The sequence below is a fragment of the Piliocolobus tephrosceles genome, chromosome 18, assembly GCF_002776525.5.
Source record: "Piliocolobus tephrosceles isolate RC106 chromosome 18, ASM277652v3, whole genome shotgun sequence".
NCBI classification, from domain to species: domain Eukaryota; kingdom Metazoa; phylum Chordata; class Mammalia; order Primates; family Cercopithecidae; genus Piliocolobus; species Piliocolobus tephrosceles.
In genome coordinates, this window is record NC_045451.1 from 70099710 (window position 1) to 70126471 (window position 26762).

Here is a 26762-nt window from a genome sequence, read left to right on the forward strand (position 1 = left end):
CCAGGTCCTCCTCCAATTTCTGCTCTGATGCTTTCAGAGGCCTTCGGAGACCACCCCACACCCACTCCACAGCTACTCCCCAGCCCTGCCCCCGTTACCCACTTCATATATTACCTGTGCATTTTTCTATTTATTTGAACATCTTTCCCAGTGAAATCTGTTCACTTACATTTGCAGTGTGTAAATATCTGGGTTATAATGTGAGAAGCAGCAGCCAAAGGCTTATTTGTAATAGTATAGACAGGAAGCAGCCCATGTATTCTTAAATCCCACACTGAAGTTCAAAGGAACTTATTTTGACTTACTGAGGAGTCCCTGCTGGCTAACTAAATAAAACCAAAACTCACAGAAGCACCAGGGGACTCAGACAGGCCAAGGTTTTCAAACCAGGGTTACAGGAACATCGAACATTCATACACGCAGCACTTTACAAAACCACCTTCGCAGAGGACCTCCTTTGCCTGCAAAACAACCTTGTGAAAAACAGGGCAGGTTTTACTAATTCCCATTTTACTGATGAAGAAATCGAGGCTCAGAGATGCTTGATTGTGTCTCAGGAGCTTCAAGACGACCCCCCCACCCCCACCCCCGCCACCGCCCGCCCGCTGTCTTCAGTGGGGGCGGGGGGGGGGGCAGCTATGCCAGACACTTGGCACCCACCTGCCCTTAGGGCTGTAGGCAGGAGCAGGAGGAGCACCCAAGAAGCACCTGCTGCTGCCAAGAGCAAGACCCAACCCCGCGGACACAGGCAGATTCCAGAGAAACTAATAAACTAGTTAAAAGACAAGTATTTTAATCTAGTTTCCCCACTTTAAACTAAATCATTAATACAGGTCACAAATTGCATTTATTGGTAGACATCTAGAAAACAATCAAAAGTGTATATATCTCTCTCTATAGATCTTATTAATAAATTTTATTTGGACAAGAGAACTTGTGCCACAACAGTTTTAACAGCATGATTAAAGACTGCAGCACTCCCAAGAGTGGTCACAGGTATGTACAGGATGTGAAGAAGTTGCACCTCTGAGCTGATCATGATCAAGTTAAAAACACCAGACATACATTATACGTCTAATAAATTTCCTTCAGGTCATGACCAGCATGAAAAAATCAGACACAGACACTCAGCAACCATTCTGTAAATGTGTACAGCAATATGCTGCGCTTAAGAGTTAAAGTCAATCCTACTTTTGTGTTAGCATCAAGCCCTCAGGAGAAGTAAAAAACCCTCCTTTCCCATTTACACACATCAGAAATGATTCGCACACAGGGCTGGGCTGGACAGCTGGTCACACAGCCCAGCAAGTCCTTGTGCCTGGGAAAGAAGAGTTAGGGCTGATATTGAAGGTCTCTTTCACATCTGGGCAAACGTGTGCCTTCGGGCTGTAAGAATTTCATTTGTCGGCTGTTAAATAAAACCAGGAGAAAGCAATGCAGGTCTCTGGGAATCTCATCCCTTCCATAAGGAAAATGCTCTGCCAATTCAAGTTTCATTCAGTCAGGAAGACGGAAGGATTTAAGGCTTCGGTGACAATTATAATCCTCTGAGAAATTATTTCCCCTTAAAGTCAAGATAAGATAATAGTGTTTACTGTATTTTCTCTTGACTCTTAAAATCCCTGGTATTAGGTATAGGCAACTTGCACCTGCAATGAAGCCTGCAGGAGAGGGAAGTCGCTCCTCCCCCGAAAGCTATCCCAGGTCACATACGTGCGGAACGCCCACTGAACCTCGGCTCTCATGGAAGCAGAAGAGACACCGAGATTCAAGCCTTCTAGTAGGTTGAGGATGCTGTGCTCATGGCATCTTCAGAGATTTTGGTACTGGCAGGGTGGATGCTTGCAAAATACTTGACATCGCTGTCCCGGTCCATCTGAAGAGCCATGATGGTCTGCTCCACAGCCTCCTGGTGGCAGCTGGCAGAGGCCAAGAAATAGTCTGGAAATGACACGTGCACAGGACATATGAAACCAGTCCAACGGAACATTTCAGAGTTCGGTCAAGTATGAGTATAAACAGTTAAACTGGGTATTTCTACAAGTACAAACAGAAGCCACACTGAAGCATAAACAGTAATCCAACCTGATTTGTTATAGGAAGAAACAGTGCCAGAATAAAAAGAGTTATGAGATTTATCTTGTATTTATAAGACTAAATCTCATGATATTCAATGACAGCTAAGGAATATTAAACTAATAAATTAATAAATAGATGAAAACATTACACTTCTTAGCTATTAAGTAGTCGTAAAAGAAAAACGCTTCCAAACACCAACTCCAAAAAAAAAAAAGGAGAAAAAAAGCAGCAATATTCATTTATCCTTTCTCTTTGACGTCTACTACAAATTTCTTTCTGTGCTTCATTCATCCATGCAACTATATTGATGAGGTGTTTGGCTGGCAGGCGCGGTGGGGGTCGATTAAATAAAATAAACCATCTTTAATCTTGGAGACATTATAATTTCCAACAAAACAAATACTACGGGGCATCTGTCTCTTGCTTAATGAATAGAAGGAGGGAGAGCAAACACAGGTACCAGCCCCCATACTGAAGATTGCAAGATTGCAGTGGCATGCTGCCAGCCAATGGTTTGCATAGAAAGAGAAACCTGAGAGAAACAAGAAATGGGGAAAGGATTCCCTATTTAATAAATGGTGCTGGGAAAATTGGCTAGCCATAAGTAGAAAGCTGAAACTGGATCCTTTCCTTACTCCTTATACTAAGATTAATTCAAGATGGATTAGAGACTTAAATGTGAGACCTAATACCATAAAAACCCTAGAAGAAAATCTAGGTAGTACCATTCAGGACATAGGCATGGGCAAGGACTTCACGTCTAAAACACCAAAAGCAACGGCAGCAAAAGCCAAAATTGACAAATGGGATCTAATTAAACTAAAGACCTTCTGCACAGCAAAAGAAACTACCATCAGAGTGAACAGGCAACTTACAGAATGGGAGGAAATTTTTGCAATCTACTCATCTGACAAAGGGCTAATTTCCAGAATCTACAAAGAACTCAAACAAATATACAAGAAAAAAACAAACAACCCCATCAAAAAGTGGGGAAAGGATATGAACAGACATTTCTCAAAAGAAGACATTCATACAGCCAACAGACACATGAAAAAATGCTCATCATCACTCGCCATCAGAGAAATGCAAATCAAAACCACAATGAGATACCATCTCACACCAGTTAGAATGGCAATCATTAAAAAATCAGGAAACAACAGGTGCTGGAGAGGATGTGGAGAAATAGGAACACTTTTACATTGTTGGTGGGATTGTAAACTAGTTCAACCATTATGGAAAACAGTATGGCGATTCCTCAAGGATCTAGAACTAGATGTACCATATGACTCAGCCATCCCACTACTGGGTATATACCCAAAGGATTATAAATTATGCTACTACAAAGACACATGCACACGTATGTTTATTGCGGCACTATTCACAATAGCAAAGACTTGGAATCAACCCAAATGTCCATCAGTGACAGACTGGATTAAGAACATGTGGCATATATACACCATGGAATACTATGCAGCCATAAAAAAGGATGAGTTTGCGTCCTTTGTAGGGACACGGATGCAGCTGGAAACCATCATTCTTAGCAAACTATCACAAGAAGAGAAAACTAAACACCGCATGTTCTCACTCATAGGTGGGAACTGAACAATGAGTTCACTTGGACTCGGGAAGGGGAACATCACACACTGGGGCCTATCATGGGGAGGGGGGAGGGGGGAGGGATTGCATTGGGGAGTTATACCTGATATAAATGATGAATTGATGGGTGCTGACGAGTTGATGGGTGCAGCACACCAACATGGCACATGTATACATACGTAACAAACCTGCACGTTATGCACATGTACCCTAGAACTTAAAATATAATAAAAAATAAAATAAATAAATAAAAAAAAGATTTGAATAAAAAAAAAGAAAATGAATACTCAATTTTAAAAACTAAGTTTTAGGTCGGGCACGGTGGGTCATGCCTGTAATCTCAGCACTTTGGGAGGCTGAGGCAGGCAGATCACATGAGGTCAGGAGTTCGAGACCAGCCTGGCCAACATGGTGAAACCCCGTCTCTACTAAAAAGATAAAAAATGAGCTGGGCGTGGTGGCAGGCACCTGTAATCCCAGCTACTGGGGAGGCTGAGGCAGAAGAGTCGCTTGAACATGGGAGGCAGAGGGTGCAGTGAGCTGAGATCGCACTACTGCACTCAAGTCTGGGTGACAGAATGAGACTCCGTCTCAAAAAACCAAGCAAACAAAAAAGCTAAGTTTTAAATGATAAAAATGATACATGCCTACGATAAACTCCAACTTGAACAGAAGAGGGCTAAAAAACCCCTTTCATCTTCCATGCCCTCTTGGGAGAACCACCAGGACAACTAAAATATTTCCTTCCACCAGATTATTTTCTCTGAGCAGACAATACTTCTGCTTTGATATCTATTGATCAGCGCAGTCGACAGACCTCCCTGTCTACTCACACGCGTCTCCTAATAGAGTCACTACCTACCTTTTTCTAGTAGAGTTTGCCTTAAGGTCTTTGCAAGCAGCACTCGCACGTTAGGAACCCTGTCGTTTGCTAAGGTCAGCAGATGCGGCATCAGATGCACAGCAAACTGGTCCATGGGAAGGCAGTCGTCCTCAATGACAGTCTGGGGAAAAGAAACAGTTGCTCTAGGCTTCTCCGTCAATGCAGCCAACAACTCGACTACTGGCTAACAAAATCTCTGAGTGACCACAGGTACCAATTTTAGTTACTGCTTTTTAACCAAAATTCCAGGTACTTGGGAACTCAAATAAAAAATGAGACAATTAACTGCCCACATGGACCGACAGTTTTTAAACTGCTCTATGGAGACCTAGAGTGTCCATTCACACTTTCATTTTCACACCTGAGCTCTGGGTCCCAGGCATGAGCGCCCTCTAGTGGGAACCGTGGTATGGTGTATGTGTGCACAGTATGTGTGTGGTGGTGTGGTACATGTATGTATGCCTGAATAATATGCAGTGAGGAACATGCATGTGCACTGTCAAATGTACACATGCACACGTCTGAATGTGTGTAGAGCAGAACACGCACATTCCAGGCATGTGGTGTGTGGTGTGGAACATGCATGTACAGCAGGCACGTGGGGTGTGCGCGCTGCGTGCCAGGGTAAGAAGGGGCTTGGCTGGTTGGGAGGGAGGGGCCAGCAGATGCCCAACAATGGGGACAGGTGATCCTAGAGACAGCCAGGCTACCGTAAGGTTCTGTTTCTTAAGAATAAGGAAGAGGATGAGAGAGAGGTAGGAAGTCAAAGACGACATTCTTCTAGGACACTCACTCACCAACAGGTAAGCCCAGGGCCTCGCTTACCTGGCAGACAAAGACAAAGGCTTGCCGACCAGACCACTTGGGACATCTGCCAAAGTTCTCCACCAGTTCATTGATGAGGTCCACTCCGAACGTCGGCGGTGTTGCCGCGTGCAGCTTCTTCACCATCTCGCTGACCTGGGAGGGTGAGTGTCAAGTGAGGAACAGCTTCCAATCTAGGATCTCAGAGTTTACTGATCTAAAATTTAGAAGTTCAATACATACCAACTTGTAGGAAATCCAACGAACAGAAGAAACCTTGTCTGCACACAGATTCAGAGCAATGGGACGTAAATAGTCATAAACATCTCTGGGACTATATAACTCTAGAAGTAAAATCAGCTGTCTACAAAACGGAATTACAAAAAGATAATGTTTAAAAATAGGCGAGACAAATGAAAATAGGTTCTCATTTAAATAATCTGCAATACTGGATGACCGAGCACCTGTCTCAAACACATGCAAAGAGGAGCGACTAAGCTGACCTCTCCTGTACACTTACCTCCAGTCTCTGTGCATCTGGAAATGCACTTACATGCTATTCAAGTTCCTTAGAGTGTAAGGAAAACAAAAGCTGTAGAGTTCTGCATCCATGGGAACTGAGACAGAGCAAAGCACTTCCTAGCACGTTCAACTGGAACATGGCCCACATTGATCCGTGGTTATCATTTGGAATGTGCTGAGAAGCTTCCATCAAGTTTCTCAGTAAGAAGTTCGCGCGGAGGGAGAGAGTCTGCTGTGTACCTGTCGAGGCTCTGAGGAGCCTTCCTGGAAGGGACTTGCTAGGGATCACAGACGGAGGGTACCCTCCAGCGACCTTCCCACCACATCTGAGGGGCCCTGAGACTCTCATGACATCCACCAGGCTAACCGGAAAGCTTCAATGATGCCCTTGAAGAAATACCTTGGATGTGAGACTTTTGCCTTTCAGATTTTATGTTCAAGATGATTTACATTTCTAATAAGCAGGAAGTCAACTGTAACATGAATGTAGAGTATGCAGCCCTGACAAATGCACCTGTGTATACAAACATACATCCTCAAACAGACACACATACTTTTCGACCAAGTTCAAAATCAAAATTCCAAATAGAACACCAGTTTCTGCTTAGAATACAGAAAACTGCAAAGAACATCACTGACCCTCCAGTAGAAAAAGCTACAGAAACTTCCAGATCTTTTCTTGAGCCCAGCAGAGAGCTGGGGTTGTGAAGCACCCGAACCGCCTAACTCCCCACAAGGGGAAAGAGAACTGTCCCTCAGCAGAGCCCGGAGGACAGGGCACCTGCCAGCACGTAACAGGGTGGGGAGAAATCAGCTCGAATGGTAGCCAGCTGCCCAGGGCCAGATGGTGGCTGGCACGAGCACGGGGCGGCTCAAGCAAAGCCAGATGTGCCCGACACAGGGAGCTCATGTCCTCAGGCGACCTTCAGACCTTCTGACTTCCACGGGGTACCTGCCTCCCATGGGTGCTTCAGGAAAGACAGTCAGGAGAAACAGGAGCGATGTCTCACAGCAGGCAGAAGCGGCGGACGGACAGCCACGAATCACCAAGCACTCTGCTGGGCCCTTCGCTCACACAAAGCAAAAGCCTTAACCTGCTGGTGGAGGGGCCCAAAGCCTGTCCACCCCGTGGGCCAGCAAAAACACTGCAACAGCGGGAGAGGAGAACCAATGCTCCTTATTCCAGGAGGAGCTGCAGCAAGTCCTGCCCGACCAAGCACAGACAGCAGGTCCCACAGGGGTGCAGGTACAGCTACACCCTGGGTGGAATACTCGCACTACAAGACCACTGGTGCCCCCGCTCCCACCCTCAGCAAACAGCAATGGTAGTGGCAGGCCACAGTGAGGAAAACTGAAGCCCCAAATACACTGAAGGCAACCACAGCAATGACAAAACGCAAACCCAGCTTGATCCTGACTGGCTGGACTCACATCCCGGCACTACATGGCAGAAGAGGAGGTGTGCATTTCGAGTCAGAAGTGGGCAAGCCAGAACTCAGTGGAGCGGTGACTTCAATACACTGAAAGACAAACTGTCCGCCCCACATCCCATACTCAGCAAAGACGTCATCTGAAAATGCACGTGAGGTCTATAATCCGAAATATATAAATAGCTCTTACAACTCAACAACACAACGTAAGATAAACAACCCAATTTAAAAATGTGCAAGAGACTTGGATAGACATTTCTCCACAAAATATATACAAATGGTTAACAGGCTTATGAAAAAGTGTTCAACATCATTCGTCATTAGGGAAATGCAAGTCATACCACAAGGAGGTGCTGTTCCACACCCAGCAGAACAGCTAGAAACGATAAGCGAGTGATGGATATGCTCATTGCCCTTATCTGACCACTACCCAATATGTACTGCAACAACATTACATACCTTGTAAATATGCACAATTATTATTCGGCCAATTTAGAAATATTTTTACAATTTAATAGGAAAACAGGTGTGAGGACATAGAGAAATTGGAACTCCTACACGTTGCTGATGGGAATGTAAAATGGTACAGCTGTTGTGGAAAAGCCTGGCAGTTCCTCAATGAATTAAACACAGAATTACCACATGGCCTTGCAAATCCACCTCAAAATAACTGAAAACAGATTTCAAGGATTAAATCTTTACATAACGTTCCCAGCAGCACTATTCACAAAAGACCACACACCCAACCCAAATGTTCCTCAACAGATGAACGCACTAACTGAATGTGGTATATCCATACAATGGAATATTTACTCAACCACAGAAAGGGAGGCAAGTTCAGCTAGAGGATACAACATGGAGGGCCAACTGAAAGCACTGTTAGATGAAGAAACCAAGTACAAAAGGCCACATGTGGTATGATTCCACCTGCATGAAATGTCCACAATAGGCAAATCCACAGATAGTAGATGCTTATTGGACATGCATTTTTCTTTTCGGGAGGTTAACATTTTAGAACCAGACAGAGGGAACGGTTCCACAACATTGTGAATGTACTAAATGTCATCAATAGCAAATTTGGCTATGTGTGTTTCACCATGATAAAAATAATATAAAAATGAACTAAAGACATTTTCAGGAAAAAAAAAAAAAAAATTGAGGAAATTCACTGACAGTAAGACATGTATTACAGGAAGCGTTAAAGGGCTAGAATACCACATAAAAACTTGCATCTACACAAAGTAATGAAACTGAGAAAAGGTAAAAATGAAGTAAATATATACCCCTCCAAAATATAATCTTATAAACTGTTAGAACTTACTCAGCCAGTTCAGCTCGAAACCGCCAATTTCTACTATTATCTGTCACCAAAAACTCCTGAAGTTGATAAAGATATTCTCTTCTTTTGTCAATATGAAGAAGCTAAAGTAACAAAACAAAAAATAGTTACCAGGACAAGGTACAGACATTATTTCTTTTATTCGAGTGCATAAACACAGACTGTAAGCAATATGGTTAATTCTTCTGAAGAGGAAATGTAGTAGCTGTATTTCAGTGTTTTAAATTTGGTATTAAGTTTATTTTTCCTTGAATAATTCCATTTGCCTTCAGGAATCACCATCTTGTCTGGAAATCTTTGTTCCTTGTGCCTATCAATGAGCCACACTAAATCCCACAGGACGCCAGGCACAGCTTGATTACAGGACTTGCCCCCTTTATTCATATGACATCCTTGTTGCCATGGCCCCACTTAAGGCAGTAATCATGCTCTTAACCACATGTGTAAGCCCTGCGTGTGGCACTGTGACAGCACACAGCAGGCATTCAGTATTTGTTGAGAGAAAAAAAATAAATGTATCCCAATAGCTGCTCTATAAATATTTAAAGGGGGAAGCAAGCCAACCTAACTGTACATCAGATGGAAACGAATCACAGGGAAAAAAGCCAAAGTGTGAACTGAGTGACCATACATCTTCAAGAGACAGTCTAAGGACAGAATGTGCTAGGAAGTCCTGAATATTACGTAGCTGATTTGATGTGAGAATTATTATTGGTGGAGTAACTCTGAAACTATTTCATTTATGTTGTGGAACTGAGCAAACTTTTTTTTTTTTTTTTTTGAGACAGAGTCTCACTCTGTCATCCAGGTTGGAGTGCAGTGGTGTGATCTCGGCTCACTGCAACCTCCACCTCCCACGTTCAATCGATTCTCCTGCCTCAGCCTCCCAAGCAGCTGGGACTATGGGCACGTGCCACCACGTCCGGCCTATTTTTTGTATGTTTAGTAGAGACAGGGTTTCACCACGTTAGCCAGGGTAGTCTCCATCTCCTGACCTCAGGTGATCCGCCTGCCTTGGCCTCCCAAAGTGCTGGGATTACAGGCCACCGCGCCCAGCCACAACTAAGTATTATACATTAACGTTAAGAACAGACTTTTTACCATGAGTAAAAAGAAAAAAATATATAAAGTGAAGAAAAGAGAGGAAACAGTATTGAAATGGAAGTAGTTCTTAACAATATGAAGTTAGTAATTAAAAAAAAAAAAAAAAGTACACACCTCCTAGCTACTACCTTCTGGAAAGACCTAAAAGAAATGACAGCCCAGGAGCAATGAGCACGTCCAGTGCCTGGATCTCAGTTTCTAAGGACCATTCTCCACTAAAAAGGACCACAGTTCCTTGGAGAAATAGCTGACTCCAGGCTGGGACAGGGAAAGGGAAAGCTGAAACTGAAAGTGTTGATACGCTTAAAAATAAAACGACAAATCAAAGGACACAAGAGGCAGCTTTAAGGGGTCCCCACTAGTCAAATTTGATGCTCAAAACAAACGACAGAAATGGATTCCATTACGTTGAATTTTTAAAATCCTAGAGTCCACACCAATACTAAAACAACTTTTGAAACCGGGGAGGGAGAGAAGGCACAGGTTATTTTCACACGGGAATGTTACTTAATAAAAACAGAAGGAATGGCCGAGCATAGTGGCTCACACCTGTAATCCCAGAACTTTGGGAGGCTAAGGCGGGGCAGATCACTTGAGCCCAGGACTTCAAGACCAGCCTGGGCAACATAGCGAAACCCCGTCTCTACAAAAGATACAAAACTCAGCTGCGTGTGGTAGTGCGCCTGTGGCCTCAGCTATTCAGGAGGCTGAGGTGGGAGGATCATCTGAGCTGGGAGAGATGGAGGCTGCAGTGAGCCATGATCGCACCATTACATTCCAGCCTCGGCAACCGAGTGAGACCCTGTCTCAAAATAAGTTAATTTAAAAAAAACAGAATTATGAAAATAGAAAATCACTCTTTCACAACCAACACAGTTAACTGATTCAGGTACGAACCATGGACAGATGCCTGGCTATGACAACACTGGTGAAGGACTCTAGAGAAACAGATACTAAACAGAGTTCTAAAGTATCACCTCACCAATTCTCTATTAACCACAAAAGGTGAAAGGTCATTTTATAACGGAGCTGTCAGCCTTCTCATCACCAATGATGGGAAGAGCCGATATCACATTAGCCCTGATGTGACACATTTAGAAAAATGCATGAAAACCTACAGAGGTCACCATGTCTGCAAAAAAACCTGCTTACCCAGAACCAAACTGTGTGAATTCAAATTGAGGGTAATTCTGTAAAACAACTGGTTTGGACTCCTCAAAAATGCCAGTGACACCTAGATTTAAGAGGACTAAAGAAACATAACATTTAAATTTAATACGCACTTTATGGGATTCAAAATTGAGCAGAGAAAAACTATAAAATACTGGGACAATTAGAAAAATTTCAGGCCAGGCGTGCTGGCTCATGCCTGTAATCCCAGCACTTTGGGAGGCTGAGGCGGGAGGATCACGAGGTCAGATCAAGACCATCCTGGTTAACATGGTGAAACCCCATCTCTACTAAAAAAAAAAAAAATCACCCAGGCGCGGTGGCACGCACCTGTAGTCCCAGCTACACAGGAGGCTGAGGCAGGAGAATCACTTGAACCTGGGAGGCGGAGGTTGCAGTGAGCCAAGATCATGCCACTGCACTCCACCCTGGTGACAGAGTGAGAATCCGTCTCAAAAAAAAAAAAAAAGAAAAAGAAAAGAAAGAAAAATTTCAATATTATCTACATAAAATATAATATGGTCTCAATGTTTTTGTTTTTTACTTTTTTGAGATGGAGGCTTGCTCTGTACCCTAGGCTGTAGTGCCTATCATCTTAGCTCACTGCAACCTCCGTCTCCCAGGCTCAAGCGACTCTCCTGCCTCAGCCTCCTGAGTGGCTGAGACTACAGGTGCCTACCACTGCGCCCAGCTAATTTTTTGTATTTTAGTAGAGACAGCGCTTCACCATGTTGGCCAGGCTGGTCTCGACCTCCTGACCTCAAGTGATCTGCCTGCCTCGGCCTCCCAAAGTGCTGGGATTACAGGTGTGAGCCACTGTACCCGGTCTCAATGTTTTTTAAAAGGGAGGACTACAATTACTTCTATCACTCAAGCCTTAGAATTATCACAGTCAATTTCAAGGCTAAAGTCTAAAAAAAACAACAGTACACCAGGACTAAACAATTTGTAAAAAATGAAGGCTATTCACTTTGGAGATCACAGGTCTTATATCAAAGTAGTGAGGGCTAAACGTAAATTCTCGGACTCCTGGAATACCACATAAAGCCTCCAAACTTAATACACAGCTGACCTTCAACAACAGGGGTGTGAACTGCATCAGTCCACTTATACTGAGTTGTTTGTCCCAGCCAAAAGAGGACTGAAAATAAGGTATTCCTAGATGCGAAGCTGGAGTACACGGAGGGCAGACTTTTCCTACATGCGGGTTCCACAGGACTGGAGTACTGCATGGATTTAGGTGTGCATGGGGGACCTGGAACCATTCCTCCTGCACATACATACTGAGGGATGACTGCAGCTAATGGTTTTTTTTTTTTTTTTTTTTTTTTACATATATTTCATCCAATAATTTTGAAAATTAAAAAGGTACAAACTTCTGTAAACTATCACCAGGCCAGATGTGGTGGCTCAAGCCTGTAATCCCAGCACTTTGGGAGGCCGAGGCGGGCGGATCACAAGGTCAGGAGATCGAGACCATCCTGGCTAACACGGTGAAACCCCGTCTCTACTAAAAAATACAAAAAACTAGCCGGGCGAGGTGGCGGGCGCCTGTAGTCCCAGCTACTCGGGAGGCTGAGGCAGGAGAATGGCGTGAACCTGGGAGGCGGAGCTTGCAGTGAGCTGAGATCCGGCCACTGCACTCCTGCCTGGGCAACAGAGCGAGACTCCGTCTCAAAAAAAAAAAAAAAAACCTATCATTTAATACTGTTTTAAAAGTGAAAGTATAATTATGGGACTATTTCTTTTCTACGTTACATCTTAACATCAACTTATGGCTATATTTTCTTACATAGGAACACACAGAAACCTCTCTTGGTGATAGCAGAAGATAAAGATTTAGATTTACAGCAGAATTTTGTTGTGTTTTTCTGCAAAAGAATTTAAAAGTTACCTTCAGAAAATCATGCAAGTGTTTAAGGACACCTATCCTGACTTCATCGAGGTCTTTTAAAAATCCATTAAAAATTGGAACCAGATCTGCAGCTGTCAACTGATCTCCAAGAATAACTGCAAGCTCGTGGATGGAGAATGCTAGAGTTCGTCGAACTTTCCACTGCAGAAATGAAAACACATTAGTAAGCTGACCACAAAGTACTCAGTACTTCAACCTTTAGGCAATATACGAAGGCTAATTTTTATATGAATGTCACTAATATCAAAAAATTAAATCAGAATAGTAATAACAGATACTAATTTTAAATGCCTAAATTATGCATCGAAAAGTGTAACAGAAAAATCTTAAATCCCTGCCTAGTATGTATCATCTTCCTTTCACTCATGAAGAAAAAATGCTTAGAAATCATTAAGTTTTTGTAGTTCTCTGAACATCGGACCCTGACTCTGACAGTGCAAAAAGAACATGCTCTGTTATCACTCTCAAGCTCTTCCATACATAATTTCCTATAACGCTAAGTACGTGCTAGAACACGCTGATGTGCTGAGGCTGCACATGGACCAAAGGCTCTTCTAGCACCCTCCCCGGTTTACTGCCCCCCTTCAGATTCCTGTACAGTCAAACCTTGGATTAAGAAAAACAAAACAGAACAATAAAATTTGTTTTCAAGGAATTGGTAATTGAAGAAATATAAGACTAGGGAAATCTGCATACAGCCTTGGAAAAGAAATCCTCAACAGAAATGTGTTGCATTTATAATAGTTTTAAGTTAAAAACATCCTTTTCTCCATGTTGCCTTAATTTTTCACACAGTAACTTAAAACTTTACCTAAAGAGAAACAGTTTAGGGCAAACATTTTATTTCCTTTCCCTTCCCCCCCCAGAATCCCCTCTTGAAATCAAATTTTACACCCAAGTTCAACATATAAAACAGATGAAGGCAGAGATGTTCTCATGGAAGAGGCGGGCAGCAGAGAGAAGAAACTGCTAATCCAGACTCTGAGCCATCAGTCACCCAGGTGCCCCCAGAGATTCATCCCACGGGAACCCTACAGTTCTGTGGAATAAAGACTGAAAACACGAATACATGGGACAAAGCACTCTATGGAAATTGGGCCTTTGTGGTGCCATGACCAGACGCAGCACTGAAGAAGTGTATGAACACAGATAAATGCACTTCTCCTGGGCCCGGCTTTCCTAACCTCATAGGTCAAAGGAGGAACTTGACCTATCAAGATTACTTCCCACTTAGAACTTGCTGAGTCAACAGCACTGATTCCCTGAAAAATATAATAATTACTAAGAAGTTTAAGGAAAAGTCATCACATTTCAGTACAAATGAGCCTTTTTTTAAATAACTGAGCGATCCACTTCACTGAAGGAACGGGTGTGTTCAAAGAGAGGCAAACTCTGTTTATATAGAAATCAGCCTGGCAGGGGAGGTTAGGTCATCAAGCCTGGGAAGAGGTTACACGGAAGTCACAGGTGTCCAGACAAAATGACCTGAAGCAAGGGTTTACCTTGTGTGTTCTGTTGAAAGGGGGTGGGGGTGGTGTGTGGGGACAAGGAGACCAAGAACCACAGAACTTCTCCTGTCTGTACTGCAATGCTCAAGGCACGCGGGGCCCAGAACGTCACACGCGCTGGGAATACTACAGCTCTATTAGTTTAAACAAATATTTTGAGATCTAGTGTGAAAATCAAATAAGCATTTATAATACTATTTCTAGGTGAAAAATGAAATCCTATATTCTCAACAATTAATTTACAGATAAACTCTAGATAATAACACATTTTAAGTTAGGAATGTAGGCATGTTGAATGTGCTAACAATTTCTAATGCTTTCGATAACAATGAAGAAGCCCAATTGTGGGACTCTGACAGTGCAAAAAGAACATGCTGTGTTACTACTCTTAAGCTCTTCCACACATAATTTCCTGTAACACTAAGAACATGCTAGAACATGAACAGAAATTCTTTAGGTTATGAAAAGCAAAGCACTGTGCCTTCCACATGCACGTTCTGCTCATTCTTTAACTGCTATACTCACCTGCATGTCTGAGGCCAGAGTCTCATACGTCTCTCTCAGGCAGTGCCAATTCTGTCTTCCGAGTGTCAAGGCCACACCGGGGAGGCTATATGCACAGTGCTTAGCAATTTCAGTGTCAACCGTCTGCGCACGAGAAGGGTCAGTCATAGATAAATACTGGTCTAACAACGCCTGAGGTACAACATCCTAATGGAGAAAGAGAAACCACAGTGACTGAGCAGTTGAGATGCATTTTGAGAAGTTCAGACATAAATTGGGCAAAATTATTTTTAAATATATAGATTTTTAACATAGCATCTCAAACAGCTGAGAAACACCAATGTCAAATTTTCAGGTATCTAATAACTAAGAGATACAAAAAACATGCTAAGGGAAACATATATGAACAAATAAAAGCAACTCTAGGAGAATAATGAGTAACATCTCAGCTCAAACAAAAATTAGAATTAATTACTAAATTAAAAAGACATATTAAAATAACACCAGCACCTTTAAATGTAGGCAGAGATGACAATGTTTGTTATAACCCAGCAAATGCAGAATAACAGGTGCTCTGCATGATTTGCAACATTAAAAAAACAAAAACCAGCCAGGCACAGTGGCTCACACCTGTAATTCCAGCACTTTGAGAAGCCTGGAGGGTGGATCACTTGAGCCTAGCCTGGGCAACATGGTAAAACCCTGTCTCTACAAACAATGTAAAACATCAGCCAGGTATGGTGCTCACACCTGTAGTTCCAGCTGCTCGGGAGGCTGAGGTGGGATGCTCACTTGAGCCCCTGGAAGTGGAAGCTGCAGTGAGCCGTGAGAGCACCACTGTACTCCAGCCTGGGCGACAGAGTGAGACTCTGTCTCAAAACAAAAATAAACACTTGTCTTCTTTAGATGAAAATTTAAGCAATTATTCATACAAAATTGAAGTGCCATGTCTAACTATTTGTATATATGTGAGGAAAAGAAGAACATATTTACTATCTTGCTTAGGTGTGTATAATACAGCTGTGGAAGAATATAAAAGAAAGGTAAAAATGGCTGCATCTCAGGAAGCAAAATGGACAAGCGGAGAAGAAAAACTGAGAAGGGAATGTCAATAAATGCCTGTTAAGTATCTTGAATTTTGAGCTACATAAACTAATTACCCATACACACAAAATGAAAATGGAAATAAACTCATTAAAATGAGATTTGAAATACTGAAAACGTCTGTAAGTGGGGAAAAGCATGTTTCAAAACACTATTGTTTTCAATCCTGGTTTCATTTTTAATAAATAAAAATTGGCTACGTGTGGCGGTGCATATCTGTAGTCCCAGCTGGCTGGGGGGCTGAGGCAGAAGGATCGATTGCTTGAGCCCAGGAGTTCGAGGCTGCAATGAGCTGTGATCTCGCAACTGCACTCCAGCCTGGGTGACAGAGCTGAGATCCCATCTCTAACAACAACAACAACAACAAAATAAATACACCATTTCATCTGGGAAATCTACTTCTAACAATAATAATATAGTCCTAAGGCCAGGCGCGGTGGCTCATGCCTGTAATCACAGCACTTTGGGAGGCCGAGGTGAGTGGATCACTTGAGGTCAGAGTTCATGACCAGCCTGGCCAACATGGCGAAACACTGTCTCTACTAAAAATACAAAAAAACTAGCTGGGCATGGTGGCTTGCAACTGTAGTCCCAGCTACTTGGGAGGCTGAGGCAGGAGAACTGTTTGAACCCAGGAGGCGGAGGCTGCAGTAAGCTGAGATGGTGCCACTGCACTCTAGCCTGGGTGACAGAGTGCGACTCCATCTCTAATAATAATAATAATAAAGTCCTAGAAGCAAACAACACATCTAGACAGTCATGGTGAATGTAGCACTTCTTACAGCATCAAAGTGAAACTACAAGTAGCATCTCCCACAGAGCCTTCTTATAATGGAGACCACAGGTGTGGCATGTACACTGGGCTGTGCCACTGTGAAGGTGAGGGAGTCTAGTGTGCTTACAGGAGAGATCACCAGGTCAGACTGTTAGAAAAGAGAAGAGCAAGGCAAGGCACAGCTACCACATTCCAATGATTCCGTGAGCACAGTTTCCCTGCAGTCTGTTACTGACGGCACTTCAAAATTTTCCTATTTTTTCATATTTTCATCTCTGAAATCGAGCTGTATTTTATAACTATTGGCAATGTGAACAAGAGGAAATACCTAGGTAGGATGGGATGACCACATTGTCTTGAATGATAAAAAGGGACACATGTGTATGTTTATGTGTCCATGAAAATACGTGAAGGAAGACAAGGTGTGTGACTGGGTCACTCTGAAGAATGGGATCACAGAGGTAGGAAAGGGAGGATTTGTGCTTACATGTTCCTCTCTCTACTATTTCAATTTCCTTATAGAAAATATGACACACTAGTCATAATTTTTAGAACACTCATCACAAAGAAGGGGCAAATTAGGTCAGAAATGGGCTCTAAAAGAGGAATGAGGAACACACCCCCGAAAGAACACATTTTTTGGTCACTTACTTGTACTTTAGTTCTCCTTTCCTCATCAGGGCTAAAACTGCTATTGTTGCTCAAGTCTGAATCGCTGTGAATGTAGTGAAGAGTGGAGTCCATATTCTGTTAGGAAAAAATAACTACTTAAAGAGCCGTCCTGGCTGTGCATCTTCATCTAAGCTATCTTACTAAGTTACTTACCTTTCAAGACTGCCAAAAGTAATAAACATTCCTCACGTTTTTAAAAGCTTATAGCCACACCTAAGAACTTTCCCTACTTTAAACCTAACTTGCTGAATAAGTTGTCAAATGTGTGAAAAACAACTCCAGAAAAATGAGACTAATTAAAAACAATATTTGAAAGTAATTTTAAAATGGTCCAAACAGCTCAAATTAGCTTATTTATGAAATAGTACTGAGAGGATTCTTTTGATCCACTGTTTTAGAGACCATGGAGTGTCATATGCAGTTTTTCTTCTATTTCTATTCTTGGCTGTTAATATCTAATTTCACAAATTATGTTAACAGCCAAAAACGGTAACAACAACAACATAACACCTTCTAAGATGCAGATATATTAATACGATTCAAATCTCCCATAAGTAGTCAGGGTTTCAATCCAAAGCAGTGGTATCATACAGATTTCTAAGTATACCACATGCCGTCTAAGAGAAATCAAAACAGAAATGCGCTAAAGCTCTAAGAACCCTCTTGCCGTCCCCAGTGTGTGCAGGTAGTCTTTCCTGAGCTTCTCATTCAAGCCACTATGATCTGTGACCATGCGATTCTGGCAATCGGTGGTGCATTCCTTCTCCCCATTTATATAAACAATGGCTAAGTAGCACTGATACCAAATAATGCTGGCTTGATGGAGATGCAGCAGGAAATTAGGGAAGGATCACAGAGAACAGCTATAAGTACAAAGGGAAGATGATGCTAGGATCAGTACCCACCCTCACACTCCAGAGTCCAGATAATGTCACTGGCCCTCCGCAACATGGCCTCAAGTCCCGATCTTCTGCTCAGAATACTGTGTTGCTTGCTGCAGTGAAATGGTCCGATCAGAAACAAAGCACCTCTCCAAAAAGAAAAGGGAAGAGTTAATTATTCTTGATAAAGGGCTTTGTTTCCAGTAAGACTATTTCACTGCAGTGAGCTACATTAACATTGAGTCTACTAAATGGTCATATAGACAGAAGTGGGATTTATTTTTCCAGGCATTTCATATGACACTGATGTCACGAGGACAGGATGTGATGAAAACAATTATTTTATGCAAAAGGAAGAGCTAAAAAATCAGCAACAAACAGAACATACAAACTAAAAGTGATCAGCTACAACTATTCCCCAATGAAAGACTTCTGATTCAAACTACTCTCACTTGGTAAATACTTTACTGAGTTTGTTACCTCAACAGCATCGCTGATTAAAGGCACAGAATCTTCTTGATTTATTTTACAATTTGATAGCTCATTTATACCCAGTTCATCTTGCAAATCACTTCTCTTTTCTATATTGATGGTCTCTTCATGTACATCCAGGCTGGAAGCACGTAGTGCAGCGGACAGCACTTCCACTTGTGCTACAGGCAAAATAAGGAAATGGACAAAGTGAGAAACACAATTGCAATATTCTTACAAGGCTGTTCTCCATTTGCATTGTACGTTATCAATGAAATATATACGTTTTTGACACTGCAATCAAAAAGCTGGAAAAAAATTTCTACTGTGGTAAATCATTAGTCCTTCAAGAGAAAAAGTAGAAAACTAATATGCTTTCATGAGATTAAAAATGTTTATCTGCTACTGTACATTATTCTGCGTTAGTATGAAAAGAGAAATGCTATCTAGTTGCTGGAGCTGCCTCCAGCTTATTAAAAGGAGTCAATTTCAGTAAAAGTTAACTATGTTTTGGTAGTGCATGAATCAAACTGACAAGTCTTACTTACTAAGCTATTTTAGCAGAAGAGCAGTCACACAAACCCTGCCAATATAAAACAACGGTGATTACAAAGACTCTTGTCACAGTTACATTTAAACATCTCATATCTTACTACTACTTATTTCTCTCTAATTCTTTTTGAAAATGAGAATTGTATCTTCTCCCAAACACAACAATCCCAAATGAGCACTGTCTTGCTTAGAGCAAACCAAAAGGACAACTTACCAGGCAGGGCTTCAAAAACCTGGCAACTAGCATTGCCTATGCTTTGGGTTGCACCTTACTTACAAAGGTGATTCAAAATCAAGATAAGGGATTCTTCCTGCTCCCCAAATAAATCAGAAATTTAGCAAAAAATATTGCTTAGCATTTATTCCAAGTAACAATCCACTTCGATGTTCAAAATATGAACATTTTAAACAAAACAATCAGTAACTGTTTTATTAAGATAATCTATTAAGATGCAACATTTATAAAATTTCTTATCTAAGTATATTAAGTGTCTGACAGTAGACATGCAAGAAACATACAAGATGAGGTTCTAGTCCATTAGGTCATTGCTTGCTAACTTAAGAAAACTGAACGTGTTCACTCACAAAAAGTTGCGGTGGAATATTTTCATAATCTTCAGAATTTCCGCTGCAATTTTCACCAACCCTTTTAATCACTTCAGCCACTCCCTTTTGGGATCACTCCCAAGCCAAACCAAAACAGTACTCAAAATAGACTGTACAAGAAAGAAACGTTAAAACGTTTTGTCCCATACAAAGTGCATGGTGTGTGGGTGTGTGCGTGTATCATCCCCCATCCATTCTGTTCACTGGAAAGTGCAGGCACACCTTGTTTTATTGCACTTTGTAGATACTACACTTTTGCTTTTTTTTTTCTTTAAAGAGGTGAGGTCCCATTATTTTGCCCAGGTTGGAGTTACTTGCAGAAAGCTATTCACAAGGCATGATCATAGCTCACTGAAGCACTGAACCCCTGGGCTCAAGCAATCTTCCAGCCTCGGCCTCCTGAGTGGTTGGGACTACAGGCACACACCACCATGCCGGGCTTGAACTGTACTTTTTATAAACTTAACGTCTCTGGCAAGCTTACATTTAGCAAGTTTATCGTAGCTATTTTTCCAACAGCATGTGTTTACTCTGTGCCTCTGTACTGCATGTTGGTAATTCTTGTACTAGTTCCATCTTTTTCTTTATTGTTATATCTGATATGGTGATCTGTGATCAGTGATCTTTGATATTATTATTGTAAATGTTTTGGGAGCTGCTAAATAGCTGTACAAGACAGACAAGACAGCAAACTTAAATGATAAATGTGTGTGTTCTTACAGCTCTACCGACTTTCTGTACCCATCTCTCTCCTGTCTCCCTATTCCCTGAGACTCAACAATATTAAAATTGGGCCAATTAATAAATAACCCAAAAGTAGCCCCTAAGAGTTCAAGTGAAAGGAACAGTAACACATCTCTCACTTTAAATCCAAAGCTAGAAATGATTAAGCTTAGTGAGGAAGGCATGTTCAAAAGCCAAGAAAGCCCAAAAGCTAGGCCACTTGCATCAGTGAGCCAAGTTATAAATGCAGATGGAAAAGTTCTTGAAGGACATTAAAAGTGCTACTCCACACACACAGAAGAAGACGGAACAACAGCTTTATTGCTGATATGCAGAAAGTTTGAGTGGTCTGGACAGAAATCAAACCAGCCACAATGTTCTCTTAAGCCAAAATCTAACTCAGAGCAAGACCCTAACTGGCTTCAATTCTATAAAGGCTGAGAGAGTTTAGGAAGCTGAGAAGAAAAGCTGAAAGTTAGCAGAGGTTGGTTCATGAGGTTTAAGGAATGGAGCCATCTCCATAACACAGAAGTGCAAGGTGAAGCAGCCAGTGCTTAAGTAAAGCTGCACCAAGTTATTCAGAAGATCTAGCTAAAATTTCTTAAGCCACTAAGGTAGCTAGCTACACCAAACAACAGACTTTTTTTTGTTTGTTTGTTTGTTTTTGAGATGGAGTCTTGCTCTGTCACCCAGGCTGGAGTACAGTGGCACAATCTTGGCTCACCGCCACCCCTGCCTCCTGGGTTCAAGCAATTCTCCTGCCTCAGCCTCCCTAGTAGCTGGAATTACAGGCATGCACCACCATGCCCAGCTAATTTTTGTATTTTTCACAGAGACAGGGTTTCACCATGTTGGCTAGGCTGGTCTCGAACTCCTAATCTCAGATGATCTACCCACCTCAGCCTCCCAAAGTTTTGGGATTACAGGCGTAAACCATGGCACCCGGCCCAGATTTTCAACACAGATAAAACAGTCTTCTATTGGAAGAAGATGCCATCTAGAACTTTCCTAGCTAAAGAGAAGTCAATGCCTGGCTTCAAAGCTCCAAAGGCCAAAGTGACTCTTGTTAGGGACTAATGTGCCTAGTGACTTAAAACCAGGCCAGGAGTGGTGGCTCATACGTGTAATCCCAGCACTTTTGGGAGGCTGAGGTGGGTGGATTACCTGAGGTCAAGAGTGAGAAACCAGCCTGGCCAGCTTGGTGAAACCCCATCACACACAAAAAAAATTAGCCAGGCATGGTGGTGCGTGCCTGTAGTCCCAGCTACTTGGGAGGCTGAGGGAGGAGAATCGCTTGAACCTGGGAGACAGAGGTTACAATGAGTTGAGATTGCGCCACTGCACTCCAGCCTGGGTGACAGAGTGAGGCGCTGTCAAAAAAAAAAAAAAAAAAAAAAGCTAAAACCAACGCTCATTTACTATTCCAAAAATCCTGGGGCCCTTAAGAATTAAGCTCAATCTACTCTGCCTGTGCTCTGTCATTGGAAAAGTAAAGCCTGGATGAGAGCAGATCTGTTTACAGCAAGGTTTGCTGAGTATTTTAAGCCGACTGTTGGGACCTAACCTACAGCTTAGAAAAATATTCCTTTCAAATTATTACAACTCATTGACAATACACCTGGTCACCCAAGGACTCTGACAGAGGTGTACAAGGACAGAATGTTGTTTTCATGTCTGCTAACACAAAACCCATTCTGCAGCCCAAGGATCAAGAGGTAATTTCAACTTCCAAGTCTTACTATTTCAGGAATACATTCTGTAAAGTTATAGCTGCCATAAATAGTGATTTCTCTGATGCATCTGGACAAAGTAAACTGAAAACCTTCTGGAAAGGATTCACCACTCCAGATGCCATTAGGAACATTCACGATTCATGGGAGGAGGTCAAAATATCCACATTAAAAGGAGTATGGAACAAGGTAATTTCAACCCTCATAAATGACTTTGAAGGGTTCAAGACTTCAGTGGAGGAAGTAACTGCAGACAGGGTAAAAATAGCAAGAGAACTAAAATTAGGAGTGGAGCTTGAAAATGTGACTGAAATGCTACAATCTTATAATCAAATGTTTTTTGTTGTTTTAATTTTAGAGACAGAGTCTTCTTATGTTTTCCAGGCTGGAGTACAGTGGCTACTTATAGGCACAATCATAACCACTACAGCCTTGAACTCCTGGTCTCCAGCAATTCTCCTGTCCTCAGCTGGGATCACAGGCACATGGTCACTATATCCGGCTCTCCTGACCAAACTTGAACAAATGCTTCTTAGGATGAGCAAAGAAAGTGGTTTCTCGAGATGGAATCTCCTCCTAGTGATGACGCTGGGAACATTGGTGAAATGACAACAAAAGATTTAGAATATTACATAAACCTATTGATAAAAGAGTGGTGGTGTTCGAGAAGATTGACTCTAATTTTGAAAGAAGATGTCTCCTACAGGTAATATGCCAACAAACACCATTGCTAGCTACGGATAACTCTTCCACGAAAGGAAGAGTCAACTGACATAGCAAGCTTCCATGCTGTTTTATTTTCAGAAATTGCCACAGCCACCCTAGCCTTCAGCAATCACTGCCCTGAGCAGTCAGCAGCCATCAACACTGAAGCAAGACTCTCCACCAGCAATGAGACTACAACTTCTGTAAGGCTCAGATGATCATCAGCATTTTTTAGTAATTTTTCAATGAAGGTATGTACATTTTTTTTTAAACAAAATGCTATCATACGCTTACTACAGTATAGTATCAACACAACTTTTATAAAACTCTGAGACCAGGTCTTACTCTGTCACCCAGGCTGGAGTATAGTAGTGTGATCATAGCTACTGAAATCTTCAACTCCTAGACTCAATTCTCCCACCTCAAGCCTTTCGAGTGGCTGGGACTACAGGTGTGTGCAACCATGCCCAGCTACTATTCAAAATCTTTTTAGAGATGAGGGTCTTGCTATGTTGCCCAAACTGGTCTCAAACTCTTGGCCTTAAGCTGCCCTTCTGCCTCAGCCTCCCAGGTAACTGGGATTACAGGTGAAAGCCACTGCACTTGACTGTAAACATAACTTTTTATGCACTGGGAAACCACAAAATTTGTATGACTCTACTGCAATATTTGCTTTTTTGCAGTGGTTTGGAACTGAACCAGCAGTATCTCCAAGGTATGCCTGTTATTTGTATTGAACTCTCTCAACTGCAGCTAGTAAATTTACAGTACAAAGAGTATTAGATACCTTCTGAAACACAAAGTCATATCAAGAAACTTGTATGCATGTACATCTTTTTAAAAAGCAACCTATGAATATTTCTTTTCACTGATTTACTGAAAGAAAAATTTAGAGCAATTCTTTCCATATTTCAATTAATATTTAAGTGACCAGTCTATGTCAGAGAACTAGCAGGTACTATAATACAATGAGAGCTCCCAGAACCAGCTTAAGGACAACTGGTAATCCTTTTTTCCATATATGGTTTAAGAAAAATAAAACAAGTTGAGTACGGTGGTTCACACCTGTAATCCCAGCATGTTGGGAGGCCAAGGCAGGCGGACTGCCTGAAGTGAGGAGTTCAAGACCAGCCTGGCCAACATGGTGAAACCTGTCTCTACTAAAAATACAAAAATTAGCTGGGCATGGTGGCACATGCCTGTAGTCCCAGCTACTTGGGAGGCTGAGGCCAGAGAATCGCTTGAACCCGGGAGGCAGTGGTTGCAATGAGCCGAGATGGCACTACTACACTACAGCCTGGCGACAGGGTGAGACTGTGTCTCAAAAAAAAAAAAAAAAAGCAGCTGGGTGCAGTGGCATGTGCCTGTAATCCACGCTCCTCAGGAAGCTGAGGCAGGAGAACTGCTTGAACCCAGGAGGCGGAGGTTACTGTGAGCCAAGATCGAGTGCCACTGAACTCCAGCCTGGGTGACAGAGCGAGACTCCATTTCAAAAAAAAAAATTCAGAGTCACTGAAGTTCGATAAACTTTAATAAACTTAAGTTGGTAAATAATAAAATGTAAACAGAAAGGTGAAAGCTGTAAAGACATTAAACACTCATCAAGAGTTGACTATGCCTGCTGTGAACATTCGACGGTCTCTTCCTCCCCACCCCCGAGAAGGAGTCCTGCTGTCGCCCGGGCTGCAGTGCAGCGGGCGCAATGAACATTCTACAGTCTTTCCACAGAAGAGTGACTGCGTCTACTGCTATCTTACAAGAAGGTCATGAGTCTCTGTGCAAAATAGTTAAGGCAGAGCCCAAACTTTAAAACTGTAAAGCATTGTTTGAGTGACCGAAGATTTCAAAGAGAGTGATTTATCAACAAATAAAATCACAGTAAGGAATGCAATGATGAGCCTATCATAAATAAAAAATTTCCTGAAAATCAGATTAATTGTATTTATCAAGAGAATTTAGAGATACCTGATGGTGGTCATACTACCTTTTTCTTTTTTTTAATAGACAGGGTCTTACTTTGTTGCCCAGGCTGGAGAACTATCACTGCATGATCCTTTGACACCATTTGAACTTAGGAGGTCGAGGCTGCACAATTACAGCTCAGTGCAGCCTCAACCTCCTAAGCTCAAATGATCTCCCACCTCAGTTTCCCAAGTTGCTACGATTACAGGTATGTGCCACCATGTATGGCTAATTTTTCATTTTTTGTAGAGATGGGGGTCTTACTATGTTGCCCAGTCTGGTCTCGACCTCCTGGTCTCAAGTGATTCTCCTGCCTCAACCTCTCAACGTGCTGGTGTTATAGGTATGAGTCACTGTGCCCCATCCATAATATATCATTAAATGGCAATTTTTTCTGAAATGAAATTTTTAAGATAGACACTAATATTTTTAATCAATTTCAGAATAAAGAACTTGACTGACTTCCATACCTTTAACATCTGGATCATCAATGTGGGGCTCTAGATTTTCTATCATTTCTTCCAGTTCCTTTCTGGTGGCCATGGTGATGTTTGGAGAACTGGGCACAGGGTCTTCAGATGCTTCCCCTGGTCCCTCTGGGCTGGGTTTTCCCCCGGAGTTCTGTTCCAGCTCTATGTCTAGATCTATTTCAGGAAGAGGAGTCCTCCAGAAATGGAAGGAGTTATACAATTCCTGATCTAAGAAAGCTGAATCTTGTGAACTGGTGCCAACTTCTGGTCGCAACATAGGTTTGTAGTTACCAGGTTTTTTATCATTCTCATTACTAGCTGCTTCCTGGTGAGATTCTGAAGACAAAGTACAAAGTAAAGAGCTGTCCAGTGGAACACTGATTTCACCTAGAGGCTTCCCGGATGCCTCAGCAGCACGGTCTTCCAACGTGTTTTCCAGTATGACACTGGAATTACTAACACTGAGATCCGAAGGAGTATCCTCTGGCCTGACTTGTACATCCTCTGGGGCTTCTTGATCTCTGGTCCTTTTATTATTTTATTTGGTGGGAAAAAAAACAATAAGGATAATTACTTTAAAAAAACTGATGAAAGATATTACATATAGCACTTAGACAAGTTAAACATTAAAAATTATGGATTATCTGCACAAACTGAGTTTATGTACATTATTTATAATGCTGCTTTCTCCATCAGCTGTTCTGTGTTCAAAGATGTAAATACCAGTTAAGTATAAGTCTAGATAGTCAAGCAATATGTATTAGTTAGAGAAGGTAATATTTAAGAATCCTGGGATTCTATAATACCATGCTAATTTCAATAATAAATAACTAAAGAAAAGTAGTGGAAACAGAAATTCGTACAATCATTTTAAGATACACAACAATATTTAAATTATTTTATTTTTAGGATTACTTGTATTGCCGCTCTACTCCAATGACATATTGAAAAGCTGAGACCTAAAGCCTATTTGCTTACATTACACAACGAAAATTTAAAAAAATTTTAAGATAGTAGTAGGAAAGATACTTATTTGCTATCTCACAAAATATATCAAAATCTGCTTGAATGTAAATATTACTTCTGTTTCTTCTAAAATACTCATCTCTACTCCCCAAGGTTTTCCTAAAATGAGGTCATAACTTAACTGATAAGGACAGCTGGTACAAATTCATTAAAGTCCACTGATTACTGCCATCTATGATCTAAAATACGACTGTAAGTGTTATTACTTGATTCAATTAAATTTAACAAGCA

The 26762-nt window shown here is 41.8% G+C and overlaps 1 protein-coding gene across 3 annotated transcripts in view; it reads right to left on the bottom strand.

The window, feature by feature from the left end:
- Positions 1 to 773: 773 nt before the first annotated feature.
- Positions 774 to 26762, bottom strand: part of PPP4R1 (protein phosphatase 4 regulatory subunit 1) — a 66602-nt gene continuing 40613 nt past the window's right edge. For all 3 annotated transcript variants that reach the window (XM_026456002.2, XM_026456000.2, XM_026456001.1), the window contains 10 exons: positions 25506 to 26032; positions 18767 to 18939; positions 17385 to 17480; positions 14876 to 15061; positions 12822 to 12983; positions 8636 to 8736; positions 5606 to 5726; positions 5384 to 5518; positions 4538 to 4679; positions 774 to 1941 (listed from right to left, as the gene is read on the bottom strand). In XM_026456002.2, the coding sequence (XP_026311787.1) occupies positions 1778 to 1941; positions 4538 to 4679; positions 5384 to 5518; positions 5606 to 5726; positions 8636 to 8736; positions 12822 to 12983; positions 14876 to 15061; positions 17385 to 17480; positions 18767 to 18939; positions 25506 to 26032 (1807 nt within the window). In that variant the 3' untranslated portion in view covers positions 774 to 1777. The remainder of the gene's footprint in view (positions 1942 to 4537; positions 4680 to 5383; positions 5519 to 5605; positions 5727 to 8635; positions 8737 to 12821; positions 12984 to 14875; positions 15062 to 17384; positions 17481 to 18766; positions 18940 to 25505; positions 26033 to 26762) is intronic.